We start from the raw sequence: 27,009 nt of genomic DNA on the forward strand, positions 1-27,009 counted from the left end.
ATTTGGTGGGGGGAATCAATATTAGAATTCTACTCCACATAGAAAGTAACTGCTTACAAGGCCAAAATTTCCAAATTACATTAAACTGTTTTTGTACAAGGAAGGGAGTTACTGATTCTTACATATTCACAAGATGATACATCAACATAATTTTTCCTTGGCACATTTAGCTATCTGAGAGCAAATAAAATTCTAATTAAACTTAAATGCTTAAATTTCCCTATAAACAGCACCACACCATCCACTGAAAGCATACCATACTCTGTCAACAGAGACCTAATGCGAAATAAATGCTTGATTGAACAAAACAATAATTAACCTTTCATAAAACTGTAGAGAACAGGATACATAAGGGAGAATGAATATACATACTTGTAGAATACATTCACTACTACTTATACTCATAAATATTTTACGAATATTGTGAATATTATCTTTTCCCAGAAGGTTCACAACCTTCTTTGCAGTAAAGAGCAACTTAGCTTCTCATTTGAAGATTCAAATAAAGGAAAAGAAGGATCAAAGTCAGAGCCAAAAATAAGAAGAAAAGAGGATGCAGGGATACCAAGGCTTCTTTCCAACAACCACATCTGCCCTTAAGCCAAAGAACAAGTAAACAGGATGGGGACCTCCATTTCTAAGCTTACCTGTGCATACTCTCTTTCAATAGCAGCCTTCTTCTGACTGAATGTCCTAAAAACACAAATAAAAATTCATTACCAAAAGCATAACAGTTATTTTGTATAAAGTTATCAACATACCCTCAAATACTGCTTGGTAAACTGTGCTGAAGGGGGAGACACAACATTTCATTCATCTTATGTGCCTAGGAACACTGCTGATACCACAGACTCCAGAGTTAAGACAATCTACATTCAAATCCTAACTCCACCGCTTACTAGCTGTGTGACCTTGGTCAAATCTCTGTGCTTGTTTCCTTCTTGGTAAAATGGGTATAGTAACAGTATCTACCTCATAGGGATAGTGTAAATTTTAGTTAATAAAAATATCTAAAATGCTCAAAATAGTCTCTAGCACAGATTTGCTACTGTTACCAGAATTGCTACTGCATAGCGGGTACTATAAATGTTTACTGAATCTAATAATCAACATAGAGGGAACTACAGAAAACAAAGTGAAAAATCAAATTTTGACTAGCTTCTCAACATGAAAAACAGTCAAATCATTCCCTTCATTCCAGTCTTTTACAAGAGTCACCAAAGTACAATTCCACTACATGTTTGTGGTTATGATGAAAGCACCCTTTCCACACATGTATTATGTTTCTTAAATTCTACAGTAAACACATTTCACATTTTAATATTTATGATATCGGTATTCATCTCTGAATAATGATTAGAAGTATTTTCTTCTATCTTAACAGTATATGAAATATAGTGTACCTTACAAACCAGAGGCAAGATAGACTTAATGAAATATGATAATATTAACAATTTTCCTTGAATAGTCTGACTTTAAAGACTTTTCTGTGAGCTGCCAGATATCTGTGCTCTTAAAATCACTTCATTAAGGCAGAGATATCAGAGTAAAAAGTGAAAAATATAAAGAAAAGAGCTGGAATAGAAAAAAGGCAGTAATACTGAGTGAAATAAGTCAGTCATAAGAAGAAAAATACTGTATGATTACATTTATTTAATATACTTAGAGCAGTCAAAATCATATAGACAGAAAGCAGAATGATGGTTGCCAGAGGCTGGGAGGAGAGGATCAGAAGAATTATTATTTGATAGGTAAAGAGTTTCAGTTTTGCAAGATGAAAAGAGCTCTGAGGATGGATGGTGGTGGCTGCAGAACAATATGAATGTACCTAAAACCACTAAACTGTACACTTAAAAATGGTTAAGACAGTAAATTTTATGTTATATGTATTTTACCACAATTAAAAAACAGAAAAAAAAGAGCTAAACAAGATCTTTTTCCTTACGGAGTACACTGCATTATAAAGCATTTAACACAGTCCTTTAAAATATAATTAGTCTACACTCCTTAATTGAAAACATATAAACTCTATATCATATATGCATATATATAAAACACACTGCATTTCCATTTGTATACTGTTTTTTATATATAAATGTGGTGTGTGTATGTATATACATGCATATATGTATACATGTGTGTTCATATATATACGTGTGTGTATGCGCATATATATATATACACACACACACACACCTATATGTACATACATATATACATAAAACAGTAATGTAAATTTTCTCTGGGCAATGGGATTACAGGCTTTCACTTTCTTCTTCTGCTTTTGCTTTCTGTATTTTCTGATGTCTTGGTAAGAATATCATGTTTGAAAAAATTAATTCCTTATTTTAAATAAATAAATGCACATTCATAAACATATGCACACACCTTTTTTTCTAACACCCATGCTGTATTACTAAAGATGGACTTAGAAATTATTATGACTAGTGCTACTAAATATATTATCTCCCCAGGCAAATGAGACTAATTAAAATGAACTCATTTATACTTTTACCATTAAAAAATCTGAAAACTTACCTGTATTTTGAAGGAGGTGGTATTTTTAATATTTTACAAAAGATAAATGTAAATATTTAAGCTATTTATTTAGTACACTTTTAAGCTCAGATGCATTTCATCTTGAAATAAGAATGTTCAAATGAAGTATGCAAGAAAAGGAGAACTATTTTACTTTGAAAATGCATGCCAACTAATTTTAAAATTCTCAGTGGAATCTTCAGTTGTCAAACAATTACATAGCTATTAAGTAATTTCCTCTTGTAAAGAAAGAAAACAAAAACAAGATGACAGCTACTCAAAATTTACATCGTATTAGGAAATCTATTTATTATAAACCATTTCAAAGGAACAGAACAAAAAAATCTATCGATAATCTCCATATAAGATGAAAAGGCACTTGTTAAAATTCAACATCAGTTTCTCAAAAACCTCTTTTAAAATATTAATGAGTGGTATAATTAAACAGATGGACAAGAACAAGTGTTGGCAAGGATGCAGAGAAATTAGAAATCTCATGCTGGTATGCTGGTGGGAATGTAACATAGTAGCAGCTGCTTTGGGAAACAGTCTGTAAGCTCCTCAAAAGGTTAAAGGTAGAGTTACCATAAGACCCAACAGTTCTATTCCTAGATATATACCCAAGAAAACTTAAAAACATACTCTACACAAAAATCTGCAAATGAATGTTCACAGCAGCATTATTCATCACAGCCCAAAAGTGAAACTGGTCTAACAATGGCTCCTTATGAAGAAAGGAACTGGTGGTAGTGCCTAAAAGAAAGACCTTTTACTGTTTTCTTGTTCGTACTACTGGAATCTATACCATGTGTACATGTATATATTTCTTATTGAGGTGAAATTTACATGACATACAATTAAGCATTTTAAAGTATACAAATTCAATATAGCATTTAGTGCATTTACAATGTGTACAACCACCACCTCTCCCTACTTTCAAGATTAAATCACTTCAGAAGAACACTCCATACCCATTAAGTAAGTTATCATTCTCCATTCCCCGTTCCCTTTACTCTTGGCAACAACTAATCTAATTTTCTGTCTCTATAGACTTGCCTATTATGAATATTTCATATAAAAGGAGTAATATAATACATGGCCTTTTGTCTTCTTTCACTTAGCATGTTTTCAAGGTTCACCCAAGTTGTAGAATGTATCAATACTTCATTCCTTTTAATGGCTGAATACCATTTCAATACACAAGATATACTGCAATTCATCCATTCATCCATTGATGGACATTTGTCTCCACATCTTCACCAGTATGAATAATACTGCTATAAACATTCATTTATGAATTTCTATGTACAGATAGGTTTTAAGTTCTTTTGAATATATACTTAAGAGTAGAATTGCTGGATCATATGAAAATTATGTTTAACTTTCTGAAGAATCATCAAACTACTTCCCGTAACAGCTACACCATTTTACATTTCCACTGTGTATTTTTTAAATTTAATAGTTAAATGAAACAAACTAATCTTTTAAAGTAAATTATATTACATTCAGAAGAATCCTATATGGACAGTAAAAAAATGTGGCAACTCTGTATGTACTAGTATGGAAAGATATCCTCAATTAAGTCATTTAATAAACACTGATTTGCTATCATTGGAAAGACACTGTATGGGTACATTGTATAGATATAGCAGTGAATACAACAGACATCAAGTAGGACTAACAGATTATAAACAAATCATTACATAAAGAAATAGTCAATGACAAATGAGATTATTAATTATTAAGTACTACAAAGGAAGCTGCAATGTATTACCAGTATTTTTTAAAGCTTCAAAACAGTAGGAAAAGCAAGATCTCATTTTATCTTAAGAATATTAATATATATCTCTATGTAATATAGGTATCGGTATACACTCACAAATATCTGGAAACTACATATTGAGGAGAACACTCAAAGAATATATGCCAAATTTTTATCATTAAGGGAAGGGGATGTGAGACTTATTTTCTACTCTGATTCTGTTTTTTCTAATAATCATTTATTATTTCTATAATTAGGAAAAAATTAAAGATATAAAACCACTAATTTTCAATCAGCTCATATAAATTCTGTATCATACAGAAAGGAGTAAGAATAAATCCCTGTAACAATTCTTTAATAAAAATCTAATGTTCTAAACAATTTTCCTAAAATAAATCTGATCAAGCCACTTTCCTGCTACATTACTGAAATGGCTCTTCATCAATCCTTGAAAAAAATCTAAATTCCTGTAACAGGACAAATGAGGCTACTGACTATCCAGACTTGACTGCTAGTGTGGCTTCATCTCTGTTAACTGCCCACTTTACACCTGAGGCTCCAGCTAATTTTCCTAAAATGACCAGTAGGCTTATGGTTTCACACTCTAGTAAATGTGGTCCTTTCTGCTTAGAATTCCCTTCCTCAATTACTTGGTCTAAATTTCTCATCCTTCAAAACTTAGCTTAAGCATGTCTTAAGAGAAATCTTCCTGAATTCCACTTGTGATTTAGATAACCTCTCCTCTGAGATCCTCCAGCATCTTATAATACAGCACCTGCTTCAAGTATTGTAATTATCTGTGAAATTGACTATGGAGTTCCCTAAGAGCAATGAGTGTGCATTGTATTTATATGTGTAGCACAGTGACTGAACACTGCAGTAGTTCAATAAATGTTTGCTGAATGAATGAGAGAACAGACAGAAACTATATAATCAGATTTCAGACTCCATAAGTTTCAGTAGGCTAGCTCCTGGGACAGGTGGAACCAAGATCACAGTCTACACCCGTATGCATCAGTTAAGTTTCTTGACGTTGATTGCAGATTGTATCAGTTAATACAACCATTTTGTGCACGTGAGCATTAAAAACCAAGGAAGGTATATGAGTGTGCAATAAAGGTTTAGCCTTGGCCAAAGAGAGGTCTGGCTTTTGCCTTTGTCTTTGGGAGGTAATCTCTAAACCTCTGGAATGTCATGCCTGATAAGAATTTTTTATTTACCTGGGACCCTTAGGCCATGACAGATAGAAAATGCTAACAGTGTGATTTATTGGGGGTGGGTGAGGGTGGAAGGTAGGCCACATGGTGTCAGCTCAACTTCTGAAGGAGCTGGAGACTAAGGTCAGCCGCATGGGCAGTCAATTATATCTAAGTGACCAAATACATCTCTTTCCTTGGATAATTTTAAAATATATCCTTTCACTATAATAAACCAAAACTTAGAGTAATTTTTCAGTGAGTTCTGTGAGTCCTTCTAGCAAATTATCAAATCTGAGGGTAGTCTTGGTGAATACAACCTTGCAAGTTATATAAGAAGTGAGGGTGGTCTTGGAGGCCTCCAAACTTGTAGTTGGTGTCAGGATTAAGAGTTGTCTTAGGGACTCCCTAACTCTGTAATTCATCATCAGGATAAGCAGAACACCTAAGAAAGTTCAAATTATTAATGGTAGTGGTAGAGATGGGATATCAATAACCATAGTGATGAGTATTAAAAATAAAGATAAATACACCCACCAGAATGGCTAAAATTTTTTAAAAACCTGATAATTATAAATATCAGTGAAGATATAGAGAAATGAAACTCTAACATGATGGTGATGGGAATGTAAAATGGTACAACCACACTGGGAAAAAATCTGGCATTTCTGATGTAACTAAATATAACTTCTACCTTGAGATAGTAATTGTAATGATAGTATCGTTACCAAGAGTAATGATAACAAGTGTCCACAAAAGCACTTGATAAAAATATTTATAGCACTTTTATTCATATATAGCCAAGAACAGGAAACCATCCCAGTATCCACTGGTGGGATAATAGATCAATAAACGGTGATATATTCTTACAATGGAATAAAACTCAGCAATAAAAACAAATGAACTACAAGATGATCACCACATTTTTACTACTCGGAGTTAGCTGACCTCTTATTTTATAAATGACACTGTTTAAATATAACTAATATCAAGATATAAAAAATAATCAGTATGGACAGCAAATTGGGGTTAACGGAACTATACTTATATTATCAGCACATTGACAACTCTTTCATAAAGAAACCTTTATAATTTTGTTCTGGAATACAACAGCTGTTTTTAGAGGTATTATTACCACAAATATGGCAATAGTATTAAAATGATGACATGAGAATATCAAAAAAAATTTTTTAAACAAGGCAAGTAAAATGAATAACTGAAGCTATACAAAGTCTGACAGAGAGGAAACTATTTGGCTCCTAATAAAAAATATTAATTCACCAACATTCATTATCTTCAGAATTTCAGGTATTCTACTAAATATGCACTGGGATTATAAAAATGAAAGAGACATGGATTCTGCTCTCAGGGGATTCATTAGTATAAGATATAAACAGATGATGCCAAGACCCACAAATGCTACAGTCACAGAATGAAAAGTAGAAAGTGTCCTTATTAATTAGGTAATCTTGGGCAAGTTAATTTTCCTGACTGTGCTTCAGTTTCCTATCAATTAAATAGGAATAAAAAGAACATCTACCTCATAGAATTATTATGAGGATTAAATAAGTACATATTTGTGAAGCACTTAGAACAGACTTGGCACATAGTAAATGCTAGAAAAGTATTTGTTAAATAAGTGAAAATATTACATCCACAGTTTATAATTATGAAATTTAATCCAGTTTAAATACTTTGACTAACTGCATGAATACACAAAGCACTAACAAAAAAATACATTTTAAGTAATTCTGGTCTTAGTTGACAGAGCAAAGTCAGAATCTCCCTTCTCCTCTCAGAAATTACCTAAAAGCAACAAAGAGAAAAAAACGTAAATGTAAACACGATTTCTAATAAAACTAGGAAAGATATGAACTATAAGTGGAAGACAGGCCAAAGGAGAAACAATTTAATTGGAGAAAGAGGGTAAATACAAGGCTTGATGCTCCAAAACTCAAAGGAGTTGGGGGGAGTATATTTCTTCAACTGCACTTCCTTAGGTATAAAATTTAAGCCACATTCACAACAACAAAAGCAGGGGACGTGGGCTAGCGGAGGGAGCTTTGCTGTTCATAGACTGAAGAAATAGAGGAGAAAGTATTAAGTTAGAAATCACACAAAACAAGCTACGCTGGCAGAAATTAGGCTGCTAGTGCAGCAAAAAAAAATTCATAGTGAGACAGCTTACACTATGAACGCCCTGCAGCAGCCAATCTCTGGCTGAGAAGACATAAAATAAACTCATTCACTCAATCCTGGTCATAAAGAAAATTACTGTAAATTTAGAAGACAGTAGCTACTCTGAGATACCTACTTCTGATATCCTAAAAAGTAGTACAGGAAAAAACCCTCTTCACTGAAAAATAAACCCGAAGGAAGCAAGAATAGATCAATACAAATAGAAAATTTTTAAAAGAAGGAAAAACACAACAGGAAAAACAGTAGCCAAGGGACACTCATGAGAAAAATGCTGCCATGGAGCCGATGAATTTTTAAAACTTAAAAGCAAAACAAAACAAACCCTAATGAGGCAAATACCACTTCCCAGCAGTTACTGAATGTCAAAGTCCTAAGAGAACAGCAGTGGTGAAAGTGGGCATCCTCCTGTCTTATTCCTTTAGGAGGAAAGCGTTTAGTCTTTCATCATTGAGTATAACATTATTTGTGGGGGGTTCATATGTGCCCTTTGTCATATTAAGGAAGTTTCCTTTAATTCCTAGTTTACTGAGTGCTTTTATCACGAAAGGGTGTTGAATTTTGTCAAATGCATTTTCCACCTCTATTGAGATCATCATGTGATTCTTCCCTTTGTTCTATTAATATGGTGTATTTCACTTCTTGATTTTCTTATGTTGAACTTTTGCATTCCTGGAATAAATTTCACATTGTCATAGTATATAATCCTTTGAATATGTTATTGGATTCAGTTTGCTAGTATTTTGTTGAGGATTTCTGCATCAATGTTCATAAAGGATATTGATCTGTAGTTTCTTGTGGTATCTTTGTCTGACTTTGGTTATCAAGGTAATGAGGACTTCATAAAATCTAATTATAACAAGCCACATTTACTTGACATATTACTCCTCTAAGAATCCAAGAATCAAGCAAATCCTCCTCCAGAGGTTTGTAAAAGTCCTTAAATTTTTGAAAAGCACTTTTGCAATATATTCACTTTTGCAATACCTGAAACAAGATGCTTAAGGTCCCAGTAAATACTACTGCTAAGACAAAAAATGCAAAGCAATGTTTTCTGTTATTAAATAACCTTTAAACAGCTCCTGAGAACTACACAGTCATTCCCCACTGTGCACAGAACTCATTATAATACAGATGCTAGTAGCTAACAGTACAATTCCAGTCCAGCTCACTTGCCCTGCCACTTGGCATTAGTGAGAAACACTACATACTCTTTATACCTGGTACAATTAAATAACACACAAGGTATTACCATCCAACTCTGCATCTCCTAATCATAAAAGACAGTACAAACTTAACGTAAAGCAAGATAGCTAGAGTACTAAATGGTGAAATACCAAATTATACAACACACTTTCATTACATTTCAATAGAATACATTAATTTAGAAGCAATCTAGCAATGGACTGAGCCACAGAGACTCCTGTATAGAAACAATAATAATCACCCTGTTTGTAAAGCACTTCAAGTTTTTCAAAGTCTTTTCCTATCTTATCCTACCTGCCCTTCACAACAACCCTGTGAAGCAACAAGAAAAGATTATTTCCATTCTATAAATGAGGAAAGTACAAATCAGAGCAATTAAAGGACACACATAAAATTGCTAATAAGTAGCTCTGGTTAGACAAGGAGAAGAACTGGGAAGAGAACTTAGAACCAATTTTACCTAACACTGTTTTCACAATAAATAATGTGTTGTAAAAATTAATGATAAAAATGAAGCCAAAGATAAAGAGAATAAGGACAATGCAACAGGGTAATTACCAACTGTACATTCTCTCCCTATTTTACTGCCTTCCCTTCCACTGTTCACAGTATACCCTTCATATAAGAAACCACCATGCCCCACAACCTACCAGGCTCTTTATTCGATGATCTCACTATCCCAGGGAAGACCTCCAAAAGAAAGACACACTAGGGAAGTAGAAAGTGAACAGATCAGAAATCAGAAGACCTTAATTGTTCTAATCCTGGGTTTGGATAGGTATCTTTCCCTCTTCAAGCCTCAATTTTTATATCTATAAAATTATACCTATCTTACCAGGCTGAAGATTAAAGAAATAAATGGATATAAATGCACTTTGGAAATGTGAAGAATTCAGTGTTTATTACTAGGCTACAAATATATGCTACAAAAATTCACAAAAGGTATCTTACATAATTATGTTAATAAATTCAAATTATTTCAACTATTTACAAGTTTTACACATCATACACACAATTAGATTTTAAAATATTTGTTGGACTACTGCAGAATTAACAACAATTTTCAAATCTATTAATTCTTAATGAAGAAAAAGCACTCTATCTTCAGAATCTAAAAAAATCTGACAAGGTATCTGGTAGAGCAGGAACCTGTGAAGTCAGTTGGTACAGAAGCAAGGCCTCAATATTCACAGGATTTTATATTCTATAAAAGCTAGTATTTGTATCCAGGAGTTTCCAGAATTACTCAGAAATAAAATCAGAGAACAGAGATCAACTCTGGAAATCACACAGAAAACACCTTCGGTTCACAGAAAAGGTAACTGAGGCCAGAAAGAATTTTTACATAACTTTGAGATTTCCCTTACTGGACCTGGGGGAGGAAGGTGTGGAGGAGTAGAACATTAAAAACAAAATGAAGCCAGAATTTCCTCCAGTTAGGCTGTTAGGCTCTTAAGTCAGTATTAAAGAATCTTTAATCATAACGACAGAAAACAGCTATAGGAAATTACAGAATCTCCACAGAATTATAAAATTGGTGGCCAGAATACTACAATTCTAATCATAACATCGTATAATAATTTAACATTTTGACAGAGATGAGGGAAGAATCATATTCTGCAGGTATTACATGTATTTATTTACAAATAAATATTGTGGAAAATTCAAAATCTATCACTGAATATCCAAGACTTTGAACTGCTTAGAGCCTAATGCACATCTGTATTATCATTTATTGGAAAATCTGCATTCTGAAAGTTGCTTTGTAGTATTTCCCTAAAATTAAAACCTTTGTATTTGAATACATGCCTGATTTAAGTTTGAGAAGCTCACTTTGGGAAATATTTGCTTTACAAATGTTATATAAAGCTGATAGAGCAAAAATGGAAATGAGAGTGAAGCTTACTCATCTGTTATCTCCAGATGCTGCTTTCAAAAATAAGAAAAGAAAGCAACATACATTTAACAGTGATCATCTCTGGGTGACTGGACTGTATGATGATTTTAATTCTCTATTAACATTTTTAACATAACAGTACAATTAAAAATATAAACAAAAATCCATGTGGTTACCACGAATGTAAAACTTACATCTTATTTGCTTCAGACATACTTTAGAGAAATATAACACCACAGGTAACACTAAAATCCACCTGTTCTGCTTACTCTCAATTCTTCCCTCTCAGAGGCAGCCAATACCATGTCCTTCCTACTCACGTTTTCATACTTTAAACGTATGGGTATCTCTCAATAGTTCATAGTATTTTGTCATTTTGCAATTTGGCTTTTCCAGGGAACATTAAGACTGAGATCTACCCAAGAGATAGATTTCTTTCCTTCTAACTGTTACATTGTATTTCATCATATATGTATAGCACTCTTCATATATCCATCTATCCCCCTTATCAAAGCACTTTAAGTTGTTACCAGCTTTTTGCTACCAAATAACAATAATCTATTTAATCTTTTTATGTAAAACTATTTACATAGACTAAAATGTGAAATTTTATATATACAATCTGTGAGTTCTGACAAACATATATACCTGTGCAATCCAAATGCCCATCAAGATATACACAGAATGACAGCATCATCCCAGAAAGTTCCTTCATACCCCTTCCTAGTCAATTTCCTCCCTTAACTTGCAGAGAAAATCACTGTACTGATTTATTTTCTACTGTAAATTAATTTTGCCTGTTAAAGATTTAATATAAATGGAATCATACAGTACATACTCTTTTGTATCTGATTTCTTCTATTGAGCATGTTTCCTTCATCCACATTGTTGTGTATATCCATAATTCACTCTTTTTATTACTGAGTAGTATATATGGAGGTTCTTTTCTTTAGGGGTGTTTATCTCTTTATTACTGATCCCTATCTTCACTGCATTGGGATCAAACAATATGATGATAATATTATAATAATGATAATGTTAAACATTTACTGAGCCCTTACCATATGCAAGGGATTGCTCTAAACTCTAATCCTCACAACTCTGAGGTGCATACTATTATCACTACCATTTTACAGATGAGAAAACTAAATCTGTAAAGGTTGATAACTCATCTAGGTCATACAGCTATGGCAGTACCAGAATTAGGTCCCTGAGCCCACTCTTAGCCATGTACTACACAAAATGTATGGTATATTTTTCATGGCATTTGTTAAGACTTCCTTTATGAACTAATAATTATGTAATCAATTTTTGTGTTTGAAAAGAATTCTCTATATTAGATATACAATCTATATGTATGTAACTAAGCTTATTAATTATGGAATTTAAACTTTCTATTTGTTTTTTTAATTTGCTTGATGTTAAAATCTCTCACCACGATTACAAATTTGTCAATTTCTCCTTACAATTTTATTTTATTTTATTTTTAATTGAAGTATAGTCAGTTTACAATGTGTCAATTTCTGGTGTATAGCATAATGTTACAGTCATACATATACATACATATATTCATTTTCATATTATTTTTCATTATAGGTTACTAACGTATTGAATATAGCTCCCTGTGCTATACAGAAGAAATTTGTTTCTTATCTATTTTATACATAGTAGTTAGTATTTGCAAATCTCAAGCTCCCAATTTTTCCCTTCCCACCCCCTTTCCCCTTGGTAACTATAAGTTGTTTATTATGTCTGTGAGTCTGTTCCTGTTTTGTAGATAAGTTAATTAGTGTTTTCTTCTTTTTTTTAATTTCTCCTTACAATTTTATAATTTGTGCTTTTTTAATGTTACTATGTGAATAAATCTTCATGCTTACTGGTTCTTCCAGATAGATTAGTCCATCTATCTTTAAGTATCTTTATCCTTATTAATAATTAGACTTCAATTCTACTTTATGTAATAATGGAGTATCATTTCTCTTTTTTAAAGTATTTTTATGGCTCCATTTTCAACTTTTGGCACCATTAGGTTTTTTTACATATGTCCTATGAGTATGTACCAACCTAGATTTTTAATTTTTAGGATTTAAAAAAGGCAACTTCAAAAAACAAACAATAAACTAGGGGAAAGTATTTGCAATAACAAAACAAATAGCCTAAAAAAAAACCTACAAAACTCCTAATTAGGCTAAGGACATAGGATGTGTGAATATTTATATCCTCCCAAAATTCATATGTTGGAATCTAATGCCTAATGCCCGATGTGATGGCATTAGTCAGTGGGCCTTAGGGAGATGCTTAGGTCATGCAGGCAGACCCCTCATGAATGGAATTAATGCCCATATAAAAGAGGATCCAAAGAGATCCCTAGCCCCTTAGCCTTGTAAGGACACAGCAAGAAGACATTAGCTATGAAACAGGAAAAGGGCCCTCACCAGAGAATGAGACCATGCTGGTGCCTTCATCTTGAACTTCCCAGCATCTGGGATTGTAAGCAATAAATTTTTGTTTTTTATGGCTACCCAATCTGTGGTATTTTGTTACAGCGGCCCAAATGGAGGAAGACAGGACAGACGATTAACAAAAAATGTAAAATAGTCAAATATGATGAAAAACCTGAGCTTGCTAATAACCAAAGAAATCCAGATTCAAACAATAAGACCATTTTGCCTATTAGAATGACTAGTATTAGAACAACATTAGAATAGTGAGAATATATGCTGTTCTCGTGTCTGGAAATAAGTGTATCTACACAGACAGGGGTGGGGGAATGGGGAGGCAATATGGTAACAAGTATAAACAACCATTTTTTTTTGTTTGTTTGTTTTGGGGTTTTCTTGGTGGGGAGAGAAGATAATTAGTTTTGCTTGTTTATTTATTTATTTTAATGGAGGTATTGGGGATTGAACCCAGGATCTCATGCATGCTAAGCATGTGCTCTACCACTGAGCTATACCCTCCAACCCACAACCATTTAAACAGTATATGTTTTACCCATCAATTCTGCAAATTTATTATAAAAAGACAGTTACATAAATATACAAGGATGTGAATAAGGACACCAACCACTATGTTACACTGAAAATTAGCTACTATAGTGTAGTATAAGGTCTTTATGTAAACAATGGAAAATAAACGAGTTTAACAATTTAAAAATCTACATTTTAAAATTTCTTAAATATTGATTTGGCCAACAATGTATCATTTGATAACAGTATTTCTTCAGTATCTACGTACCAGTCTGTGATATATACAAATATAAAAGATTTAGTCTTGCTCTCAAAAGGCTGGAGGGAAAACATACTGGAAAAATCAAAAAAACAAAAAATAAAAACACAGATTAATATACAATGTGACAAGGGCCTAACAGTGACAAGTACAGGATGTTACGAGAGCACACAGGCTCCCCAAGCAAGCTAATCTGGCACTTCCTCAAGTCAATTTTGTTGTTGTTGTTCAATGTCTGTTTAGAAAAGAGGCAGAATACTGCTGAAAAGAGGAAGGGCAGAGAGCATAACGGCCAACAGTTGTAGAGCTCAGCATTCTTCCCTATGCCAGCAATTTAGATCTAGCACCAAACTTCCATATCTTAGGAAGTAAAACTTAGTCCTAGACTTAATTTTACTCAATCTTCTTAAAAGGCAATTAAGTATATATCTCTTGAAATCTCTCTCTCACACACTCACACACACACACACACACACACACACACACACACACACACACACACACACACAGATATCTAATTCTGCTTATTTCCCTCATATTTATCCCAGAAAGGAGTTCTGGTAAATGCAATCTTCTCCCTCATCTCATATTTCAAGAACTTTCTGTTATGTCCCCCTTAGCTAGACAGTCCATTATTTCAACATTGTATAAAGGAAAGACACCTAAAAAGTAATGAGTAGAGGAGTACAGAAAAGGCTTCCCAGATTAAAGCATTCTAAACATATAACTTTAATAAAATATTTTAAAAATTAAAATTATGATTTGGACAAATTAATGAATCTCTTTAGGTTTAGGTTCCCCTACCTATACGAAGTGAATAATAATACCTACCTCCTCAGCTGCTGAGATTTAACTGAAATAATAGATGTTTAAGCATTTTATAAATAGAAAAGCAACTGTAAAGTTTAAAACAATAAAGTCTTAACAGAGTATTAATAATTTTTAAGGGCCAAAAAAAAGTCTATATCCTTAGATACTCGGTGTGTGTATACAAAAATACTGCAGCATTACCTAAAATTTTGCAAGTGGTCACATATCTAATGATGAATTAGTTAAGTACTAGGTAAATAAGTAAAAAACACCACTGTAAACAATAGTTATTATAACAGTGGTCCTCAAACTTTAATATACATGAGAATCACCTAAAAGGGCTTGCTGGGTCCAACTCTCAGAGTCTGTAAAGTAGGTTTGAAATGCCAACTAAAAATTGTCACTTGCCATCTGCTTCCATAAGGATTAGGTCACTCACCAGGGCAGTTGCTGACCTTCAACACACCCTGAAAGGAGTTCAGGGCAGAGATCAGGAATGAGGCACTCTGTGCTCTGGGAAAAACTGGCAGAACAGGCCTTCAGATAGTTAGATATTTTCAGGAGATGATTTAATGAGCCCAATTTCTTGCATCTTCGCATGTCTAGAAAAGCACTAAAATCATTAATGGAGACATCTGCTCTTTTTGAGTAGCAGCAACCTTCTGGTAACTGGCAGTAACCTTCTGTCAAAGCACGTGCTTGACTGCACATATCTCCCTTCACCGAAATCTCATATATACTGACCTCCTCCATGACCTTTTCACAGTAGTTCCTCAGAACTCTCTGAGAGGCTGTCTCCTGGGCTATAGTCCTCAATTTGCCTCAAATAAAACTTAACTCACAATTCTCACTTTGTGTATTTTTTTTCAGTCAACAGGGATAAAGCCAGAGAAACTGCACATCTAACAAGTTCCCAATTGGAATCAGAGAATTATAATTATAAAACTACTCATCCTTCCTGGAATGTCCCACCAAAAACAAAAACAAAAAAATTAAATAAATTTATATATATAGTTTTTAAAGTTACATACACATAAAAGAAGGAAAAGAACACTTAAAAACAAATCAGACCACCACGTTCTTACTCTTCCAACAAGGTTGTGTTAAAAATAAAAATAAATTTGAAAGACTACCCATTATTTCACTGATTTTCAACCTACAAATAATCTACTCAGTTATTCAGGGTTGATTATCCAATTGACAATTTCCTACAGCTTAGAAATCCACCTCTCATACAGTATCTCTTAGCATTATTTCCTGGAATGCTGAAGGTCACTTCCTGGAAGGCCTAAGATCTGAAATGCATTATTAAACAACTGTGTTAACTCCTAGGACAGCAGTTCTCATCCTTACTTACAAATATGAATCACCTGCAATGCTTTCAAAAATATGTATGTCCAGATCTCTCCCCCAAATCAACCAACTCTGAATCTTAAGAGCAGGGCCAAGCATCTGTAACGTTAAGTGTACAGGTGACACTTATGCAATGCACTGTTAGCATCGAAATCTGAATAGGCTACGTTTAATTCTAGGAATACAATATACTGCAAAGACGACAAGGTCATCACACTGTGATGGGAATATTCAGGAATTTGGAAAACCTCTACGATCTTCCTCAACACATAACCATTCCTTCCCTAATACCTCATTCCACTTCCCAAAGCCACAGGAGTTGGGGAGCATCACCCCTCAAATTGATTAAACGCAGTCTAAAATAGAGCTTTTTCTCTAGTTACATGTGTTGACCAACTGACTTATTTCAATTGGACATCTTTAAACTTCTTTGCCTTTCAGCTCTTGGTGTACTATAAATAATGAGAAAAAATGTTGTCAAAATGAGTTACCTGAAAAGAGATCGTTTTAATCACAAAAAAATTAAAATCCAAGTTGATCATGAATAGGCCCTAAGATGAAAAGAATTACAAGAAACCTTCCAATGGTTTTATAACATCCTTTAAGTAGTATTAGGTCAACTTAGTACAAATTGAATGATGATAGAAGATTATTATGTCCTCTCATTTTTCAAAAGTGTTGATCCCACGACACACACACACACACAAAAATACCTAGAAAAGAGAGGGTTAAAAAAACGCCACCTAAAAATGCATTTTCAAGTAAAAAAAATCACTTCCATTAAGATTTATAAATATTAATCAGGTTGACAAAATCATTTTGTCAGGAGGCCCATAATCAAGTTCACCTTTGAGAAGTACAACTTTAAATGTTTTCATCTATGATATATCATGTTTAAGATCTAATTTAAAATGCCAAGTTTTCTTTGCCAGGAAAAGACTAGGAGACATTCATTAGTCAGATAATCTTTTATTAAAGTAGAACACATACTCTTTTGAGATCATGGCAGAGAACACATATCAAACATTTTAATCAAATGAAAATTTCTGCTATTTCTATAGAATGCAAATAAAAGCTAACACAATTTATTACTATATTATTTGTCTTTAAACATCATTACTGCAAAATTCATCTTATTCCTCATCTTGAATTACACTGTATATTTAAAAGATAGTACATTATAAATCTTTCACAGCCTTCTACCTGGCACAGCTACTCACATAAAATTAAACACTGCAGTCTTTTTCCTTGCTTTCTTCTTCCTGTTTAAAACAATACTAGTGTATAACATATAGGAGGTTTGAAGTATTAATTTTAATACATGTGAACTAATGTATCAAGACTAGACTTAAATCAATGTCAAAAGACACTACATTAACAAAATAGGCCATTGTCAAAGCCATTTTTAAAATTTTAACAAAGTTTTACAATTAGTTACTATTATTCATGTATATTTTTATAAACTAATGAAACTTTGAAAATCTGAATATTTTACTGAAAGTAAATTTATAATTATTCTCTTCTCAGAAAAATATTTGTCCTCATGCATATAGCTAATCAAAATGAAACAATGTAACCGGCTAATAGCCACTTACTTTCTACGAAAGAAGCATTTCAGTAACTTTTGTTAATTTATTGGCTTCAAACTTGTAAAGAAGAAAATTTTTATTAAATTGAGTTTACTAACATAAAGTATCATGAGATTATACACATTTCCATCACCCAGTATAAGCTGATTCTAAGCTATCTGCGGAGTATGTTTTATTTTAGGTATGCTGCCCAAAAGTCAAAAGTAAAGGTAATTAGGTAGCCAGAAAAAACCTTGCTGTATAGCAAGGCTTTAGCTCTATTCAGAAACAGTGTCCTTCGCTCTATCACAACAAAACTGCCTAGTCTTAACGTATAACAACAACAACAACAAAGATAAGGCATTTTTGAATGAAAATATCTCAAAATACAATCTAAGCCCCAGACATAATTATTGGAAGAGCCAAGAGATCCCTAAAAATCCACTTTTTCACACAACCCTTCAACCCACCCTGGATCTTAAAAAAAACATGAAACGCCAGACAGTGTATCTTCCACTCCCGTACTGATCAGCCAGACTGAAATATCTGCAAGGCACTGAATCTTACACTTCTTTCTTTGGTATGTATTCTAAGCGGTAGTTCTCGAAACAAGACACTCCCTCCAGAATATCTGGACATGGTGGGCACTGAAAACGTGTGCCCCCAATTACAATAATCCTGAGTGAAAGACATCTGTCTTTCACTTTCAAGAAAACTGAGTACAGCTATCAAAACCAGGGAAAAGATGTTTCTATATTCAATGGATTCCTACCAAGATATAATAAAGGCTGAAAAAATATCTACATAGGTTTTCTCACTGCTTGGAAATACTATGAAATTTCACTGGATTTCAAATGATATATCACACACCAATAGTTTTTAAGGAGCCAAAGAACTTACTTAAATTTTATAGTCAGTCACAGTACCAGGTTCAAACCAAGCTGTTGCACTGCTTAGTTCTCTGATCTTGGGCAAGTCACTTAACCAATCTGAGTCTCAGTCTCCTCATCTATAAAATGGGAACAACAATGATAATTATGATGATGATGATGGTGGTGGTGGTGGTGATGACAGAATGCATAGTTTCTGGGAGGCACTGAGATATAATTAATGTACAACAACAAGGGTTGACAAGGATATGAAGAAATCAGAATCCTCATACATTGCTGTTGGGAATATAAAATGGTACAGTCCCTTTGGCAAACAGTCTGGTAATTCCTTGAACATTTAAACATAGAGTTAAGATATTACTTAGCAATTCCACATCTATATACCCAAGAGAAATGAAAATATATGTACATGAAGAAACTTGTACATGAATGTTTACAAAAGTGTTATTCATAACAGCCAAAAGTGAAACAACCCAAATGGCCATCAATTGATGAACAGATAAATAAAATGCCATGTATCCTAGAAATAAAAGTAAAAATAAAAAATGAGACCTAATCAAACTTACATACTTTTGCACAGCTAAGGAAATCACAAACAAAACAAAAAGACAACCTACGGAATGGAAGAAAATATTTGCAAATGATGTGACCAACTAAGGCTTAATTTCCAGAACATACCAGCAGCTCATACAGTTCAGTATCAAAAAACAAACAACCCAATCAAAAAATGGGCAGAAGACCTAAATAGACACTTCTCCAAATTAGACATACAGATGGCCAACAGGTACATGAAAAGATGTTCAACATTACTAATTATTAGAGAAATGCAAATCAAAACTACAATGAAATATCACGTCATTGCAGTCAGAATGGCCATCATCAAAAAGTCTACAAATAATAAATGCTGGAGAGGGTATGGAGAAAAAGGAACTGTCCTACACTGTTGGTGGGAATGTAAATTGGTGTAGCAACTATGGAAAACAGTATGGAGGTTCCTTAAAAAAGTAAAAGTAGAACTACCATATGATCTGATAAACCCCCTCCTGGGTATATATCTGGAGAAACTCTAATTCCAAAAGATACATGTATCCCAAAATTCACAGCAGCACTGCAATATTTGCAATAACCAAGACACGAAAACAACCTAAATGTCCATAAACAGATGAATGGATAAAAAAGATGCGGTGTGTGTATACACACACACACACACACACACACACACACACACACACACACTGGAATTATTACTCAGTCATAAAAAAGAATGAAATAGTGCCATATGCAGCAACATGAATGGACTGTTGATAAAATTATCATATTAAGTGAAGTCAGTCAGAGAAAGACAAATATATGGTATCACCTATATCTGGAATCTAAAAAATGATACAAATGAACTTATTCGCAAAACAGAAAGAGACAGACATAGAAAACAAACTTATGGTTACCAAAGGGAAAAGGAAGGGAGGGATAAATTAGGAGCTTGAAATTAACAAATACACATTACTATATACAAAACAGATAAACAACAGAGACCTACTGTATGGCACCGGGAACTATATTCAATGTCTTGTAATAACCTATAATGGAAAAGAATCTGAAAAAGTATATACATATATATGAATCACTCTGCTGTATACTAGAAACTAACACAACATTGTAAATGAACTATACTTCAATTAAAAAAAATTGTCAAGCCAGAATTCATTACCCAGCAATTATACCCAGCAAAATGAAGACTAAATAATGAAATTTTCACATAAAATACAACTAAAATAGTCACCAGCACACCTGAACTTCAAGATATGCTAAAGTTCTCCAAGGTGAAAGGAAATGATACAAGATGGAAACTCAAAACACCAGAAAAGAATAAAAAGCACTGAAAATGGTAAATATCTCGGTAAATAGAAAAGACTTTTTAAATTTTTGCCTTTTTCCTTTTAATTTATTTACAAACCATATAAAGTTAAAAGCAAAAACTGTAATATTGTCTTGGGTTTATAATGCATGTATATGTAATGTAAATAACCACTTTAACTTAAAGGAAAGAAGAGTAGATATGGACCTAGACAGATACAACACTTCTACAATTTATCTGAAGTGGTAAAATACTAACTGCACATAGACAGTAAATAGTTAAGGATGTATATTTTAACCCTGAGGGCAGCTATGAAAAATAATAATACACAGATATACAGCAAAAAACCAACAGATCCAAGATACATATATGTTAGGGAAATACGAGAACTCTATGTCATTCTTGAGTGACATCCTCTGATCATTCCTTGAATTAGACTTATTATTATTATTATTATTAATAATAATAATAATAATAATAATAATGAGTATGACTCAAGGAATGACTAGAGGATGGCACCCTTCTTCTATCACCTTTAATATTTTATATTATAGATGCCACAAGCAGAGGCAACAAAAGCAAAAATAAACAAGTGAGATTACATCAAATTAAAAATTTTCTCCGCAGCAAAAAAAAAAGCCATCAACAAAATGGAAAGGCAACCTACACAACAATAGAAAATATTTGCAAATCATATCTGATGAGGGACTATTATCCAAAACATAAAGAATTAACACAATTCAATAGATAAAAACAATTTGATTTAAAACTGGGCAGAGAATATAAAGAGACATTTCTCCAAAGAAGAAACACAGACAGATGGCCAGATAAATGAAAGGTCCTCAAGATTACTAATCCTCAGGGAAACACAAATCAAAACCACAAAATCACCACAGACACTTGTTAGAATGCTTATTATCAAAGGAAAAAAATAACAATATTTGATAGTTGCTAAGAGAGTAGATCTTATAAGTTCTCATCACAAGAAAAAATTTGTAACTACATGTTATGATAAAAGTTACTTATTGTTATCATTTGCAATATATGCATATATCAAATCCTTATGCTGTATATCTAAAATGAAAAGACTGTTATATGTCAATTACATCTCAGTTTAAAAAATGTTACAATATAAAGCAAAAAAGTAAAAAGTGGTATATCCAAACAATGAGGTTAAAATAAAGACATTTTCCAATGTGTGAAAGCTAAGAGAATTGTCACCAGCAGAATTGCACTAGAAATGCTGGAGGAAGTTCTTCAGCCTAAAAGGAAATAATACCAGGCAGAAACACAAACCTATGTGTTGGTCTCAAGAAGGAAAGAAAAGAGTCAAAATTGGTAAATCCAAAAGAGTTTTTTGCTCAATAACATATTTTCCAAAAATAAATGAAGTATGAGTGAGAAAAAAATTGTTTTTTCCTTCTCTTAATCTCTTTAATAAATAACTGTGTTTAAATAAAAACTAACACTATATTTTAAGGTTTTAAACAGTATGTATCACAAAGTCTGGGATGGAATAAATAGAATTGGATTGTTTTAAGTATCTTAAGTGGCATGGTATAATATACTATTAACTCTAAGTATACAATGATAGATTAAAGATGCATGATGTAACACCTAAAACAACCACTTGAAAAACAGATAGGTATAGCTTAAAATGCAAGAGAAGAAAATGAAATACTGAAAATATTTTAGTTCAATACAGCTGAGAAAATTATTATATAAAATACCTCTACAGTAAAACAGGTAAAAGAATTTCCCATGGAGAAAGTTGGCTAATAATGCAAAATACATTCTACCACAGAAACAATACTTTAAATGATGACTATGATGTAAAACCTTTGAATACAGTTAATTGAATAAAATTTGCACCTGGACAAGAATCTAACCACCTAATGTTTGCTTCTTTGGGGACAAAACAGTTCCACAACACAAAAAGAAAGGAAGATAAAGTACACAGAGCAAGTTTCCCTAACTCTGAACTACACCCAGCTTGAAACCAGTCATTTTAGGAAGAAAATCTTGTGAATTAAGTATTCTTAATACCTGGAATACTTGGCATACATTAGAAATAAACTGTAAAGCCTGATGATGAAAATAACTTCACCAAAAATGAACTAAAAGCCAAAAATGACATTCGAGCATCAACTAATATAAAGTCTTATTTATATTAGTTGCAAATGCAATAAAATACTTACTTAGACTGAATCATTTAATTTTAGTTTTCAGAGTAGATAATATTCACATAGTTCCAAATTTAAAACTTACAAAAAAAGGAATACAATAAAAAGTGTCTGCTTCTAGCCCCCTTCTCCAGTCCCCAATGTGCGGGGGAATAACACTAAAATATAATCAGGGGACACAAATTCCCAATTGTTTCCTGTGGGACCACAGACATGGTAACACTTTTTGTAATACAAGAAATAACATTTTCTTTTTGAATTGGGATTATTTCAAAGTTCACAAAACAGAAAACACCTGGATGACAAGACACTTGTACACGAATGCCAACAAGGAGATCAAATGGAATGGTAAAATAAAGCATGACCAAGGAATACTGTGAGGAAACAATAAAATGAAATAAAAATATCAACTAAGGTTTTATTAAGTTAGTCCTGACCAACACATGACAGGAAATCTGAAGCAGTGGAACAAAAAAGAGGGTTACAAGCTTTTGTGCCTTGTTCCCAAATTAGTCACTCAAGAGCCAACAGCACAAACCAGACTTACAAACTAACTCCTGCTTATGCATCAGATCATTCCTGAAGACTGACACCAACAAAACAGAACAGCATCTGTAGGATTCAAATGAATATTCGAAGAATTTACAAAGAAAAACACCAACTTACCATGACCCGCCTCCTCAGGTAAAAGGTTTCATACTTGATACTTTCAAGACTGAACTGCCAATCCTCAATTATTAAAGGGAAAATATTCAGCTAGGAGTAATTCTCTCTCTTATTTGTCCTTCCCTGCTTTCAGCTTGGCCACTTTACTACTTATTAATTCTTTCCCCTGAGAAGTAAAAGGAGTTCAGAAAAACGGAAACTGCCTGGAGGGCCCTCAGACCACCATTTTCCCAAATTATCAGAAGACCAGAAGTGGTAAGATATTTAACCACTCTAGTATTCCTAAGAGGAGAATCCTAAGAGGTCATTGGCCTACTGGCCCATTACCTATGGTAAATACAAAAACCTACTCCTGACCTAAGACACTGAACTCAAAAGAAGTTGAGAGGAGGGGATACAAATGGCTTCTGAGGAGTCTCTTATTCTCAGTCTGCTTGGGACAACTGGAATTCCAGCTATTTTTCACAATCTAATGTCAACACATTTTTTACACTTTATGAGAAACAGTAGGAGTAAATTAGAAATGGGTCCCCGTGGCAAAAAGATCAAGCAGTAATGTAGAAAAGCCGTATTACCGCCACCAATATCTATTTCTTGCTGGCCAAGATCACCTCTCCAAGAAGGTAATCATATTCTCAGGCTCCTTTGCAGCCAGGCTGCAGGGGCCTATGGAGCAAACTCAGCCAATGAGATATAAGGGGAAAGTCTTTGGGGATAATTTCTGGTAGAAACTGTCTTCCCCAATAAAAGGGAAGGAGGGGAGGTAGGGAGGGAAAATTTGCATGAGGAGTAACTGTCCTTCCCTTCTGTTTTTCCACCTAATGTTGTATGAGAATAGCATGTTTGGAATTGCAGAAGCCATCCAGCAATCATGAGGAGAATCACTATCAACACAGAAAGATGGAAGTCCTGGCTCTGTTTTAAAAAAAATTCTCCCTCTCATGATTTACATCACTTTTAAATTCTAATTTGAAAAAATACTGGATTGAGAAGCAATAATGATTGCTGATGAATGAAAAAGACCTGAGTCCAGTACCTGAACTGCTACTTCCAGTTTGCATCATCTCTAAAACAACACTGATGCAAGACACATTATGTTCCACTAAGAAAAAATGCTTCCAATTAAATTGATACAATGCCCTATCACTTACAATTTTTATTCACACTTATTAAAAGAGCTCTTTGAAACTTCATTAGTTAGATTTTTAGCATGTATTACTCTTGTGCACAGTTTTAAAAAGATAAATGAAATAAACTAGTGCATAAACTGGTCACATTCAGGTTCAAACTCTTCTGAATCCCTTATTTGAATCAGTCATTGATATCCATGTTTTTCCACACAATATCATCTTCTGTGCCATCAAAATCCCAGGTGATCCAACACTTGTATTCAAACCATTATCTGTGGGACTTTCTTCCAAGCCTACTAATAGCTACTCTGCAAGTTCTGCATATGAAGAATAAATGACAACACATCACAACCAAAAGCAATTGTAAGATGTATCCAGATTTCAGAAATATAAGAATGTTAAAAAAAAAAGTGCTTCTTAGAATTAATAAAACACAGTAACTTATTTTGTTATCTTGTATAAGACAACATCCTGTAGCTACCAATAGTGAATACCTACCATGTTTGGTATTTCACCTATCTCATTTAACTTTTACTGAAAAGCAGAAAGGTAGATATTAACCTTATTTTATATACATGAAATATGAGGCTCAGAGAATGTTAGTAACTTATTCTAAATTACCCAGCTAATAAGTGGCAGAGCTAGGTTTCAATTGTTGATCTATCTTCAAAGTCCTTACTCTTTTTATCACTTCACTTATCTCAAAGTTTACATAATGCACAGAAGAATCACCTCAGGTGATTCCTCCACAGAGTGGGAAAAATACTGCAAATACTGCAAATATCTGCAAATCATATAGCTGATAAGATAAACAGATAAAGAACTCTCACAATTCAATAAGAAAAAAACAAATAACCCAATTAAAAATGGGCAAAGGATCTGAATACCCAAAGAAGATATACAAATAGCCAAGAAGCACATGAAAAAATGCTAAACATCATAAGCTATTAGGGAAATGCAAATCAAAGCCACAATATGATACCACTTCACACCCACTAGAATGGCTATAATCAAAATACAAACAATAACAAGCATTGGTAAAAATGTGCAGAAACTGGAACTTTCATACATTATAGTTAGCAGGAATATAAAATAGTATAGCCACTTCAGAAAACACTTCGAAAGTTCCACAAAAAGTTAAATATAGAGTCACCATGTGACCCAGCAATTTCACTACTAGGTATATACCCAAGACAAATGAAAACATAAGACCACAAAAAAATTTGTTCAAAGGAGCATTATTCATAATAGCAAAAGAGTCCATCTGATGAATGGATTAATAAAATGTAGTATATCCATAAAATGGAATATTATTCTGCCATAAAAAGAATGAAGTACTAATACTATAACATGGGTGAACGTTGAAAACGTTATGCTAAGTAAAAGCCAGTCACCAAAGGCCACATATTGTATGATTCCATTTATACAGATTCCACCTCTATAAAGAGAGAAAGTAATTGCTTAAGGCTGGAGAAGATGACGGGAAGTGACTGCTGACAGGTAAAGTTTTTTGTAGAGGGTACAAAAATGTTCTAAAGTATGGTGATAGCTGTACAACCCTATGAATATACAAAAAACTTTGAATGGGCTAACTGTATGGTAAGTGAATTAGATCTCAATAAACCATTTTTTTTAATCCTCTAGACCAGATAACCTCTAAGTTTCCTTTCTAGATATAATGGTCTCTGAGAAAATGAAAAAAGTCCCAGAGCTTCCATCAACAGATTTCAGAATCCAATCCCCAGGGACTCCCATGAATCTACAGTTTAAGAGTGGGTAACATATAATACAGTAATTCTTCATTTGATGTCACTAGACCTCCAGATGTCTACAAAGGACAGGCGCTTCTTGAGCCAGTTTCAATTTTTCAAAACATCTGTGACAAACCATACATATTTTTCTCTGAAGTAATGTTTAAGAAAACAAATTATTAGTTAAAATGTACTTTTTGATAGGCAAAATGTTTCCAAAAATGAGACCCGTGATGAGTTTCTTGGTTAAAAGCATGGGAAATACAGATACAGGGAATACAGATACAGGAAATACAAATATAGCACACTAGTATAGAAATTAGGAGAAATGACTTAAGAGTCCACCTCAGTATGATTCACTTCATATCAACCATGCCTTGGTTTCCATTTTTATCTATAAAATCAACAAATGTGATAGTATCTACCTGACTCTAAAATTCTATAATTTTTCAATATTATATAATGACTTCCTAAAAATGTCTGCTAAGAAGGTAGTTTTTAATATTCTGGGTCCCTGCAAAGAACTTTCTTTACTGACTCTATCATAATAAATAATAAATACATTAATAAACAATACATAGGCTGCAGTATTTAGAAACTTACTTATAAGTGACCTAAGAAAGCAAACAGAGAATAAAAAAATAATAAACTAAAAAGAAAGTAAAGCGTGCTTGTCTACTGCTGACAGCAAAAGTCAACAGGAAACACTTTAGTATAAAATCTCCCCAGAGCATGGAATGTCCCTGATTAACAACAAATGAGTTATCTTTTCTTCTCATA

The 27,009-nt window shown here is 33.2% G+C and overlaps 1 protein-coding gene across 2 annotated transcripts in view; it reads right to left on the minus strand.

Moving 5' to 3' along the window:
* FCHSD2 (FCH and double SH3 domains 2) overlaps positions 1–27,009 on the minus strand; it is a 194,330-nt gene that overhangs the window by 161,367 nt on the left and 5,954 nt on the right. For both annotated transcript variants that reach the window (XM_006181609.3, XM_032489304.1), the window contains exon 3: positions 648–693. In XM_006181609.3, the coding sequence (XP_006181671.1) occupies positions 648–693 (46 nt within the window). The remainder of the gene's footprint in view (positions 1–647; positions 694–27,009) is intronic.

The sequence above is a fragment of the Camelus ferus genome, chromosome 10 (assembly GCF_009834535.1).
Source record: "Camelus ferus isolate YT-003-E chromosome 10, BCGSAC_Cfer_1.0, whole genome shotgun sequence".
Lineage (NCBI taxonomy): Eukaryota > Metazoa > Chordata > Mammalia > Artiodactyla > Camelidae > Camelus > Camelus ferus.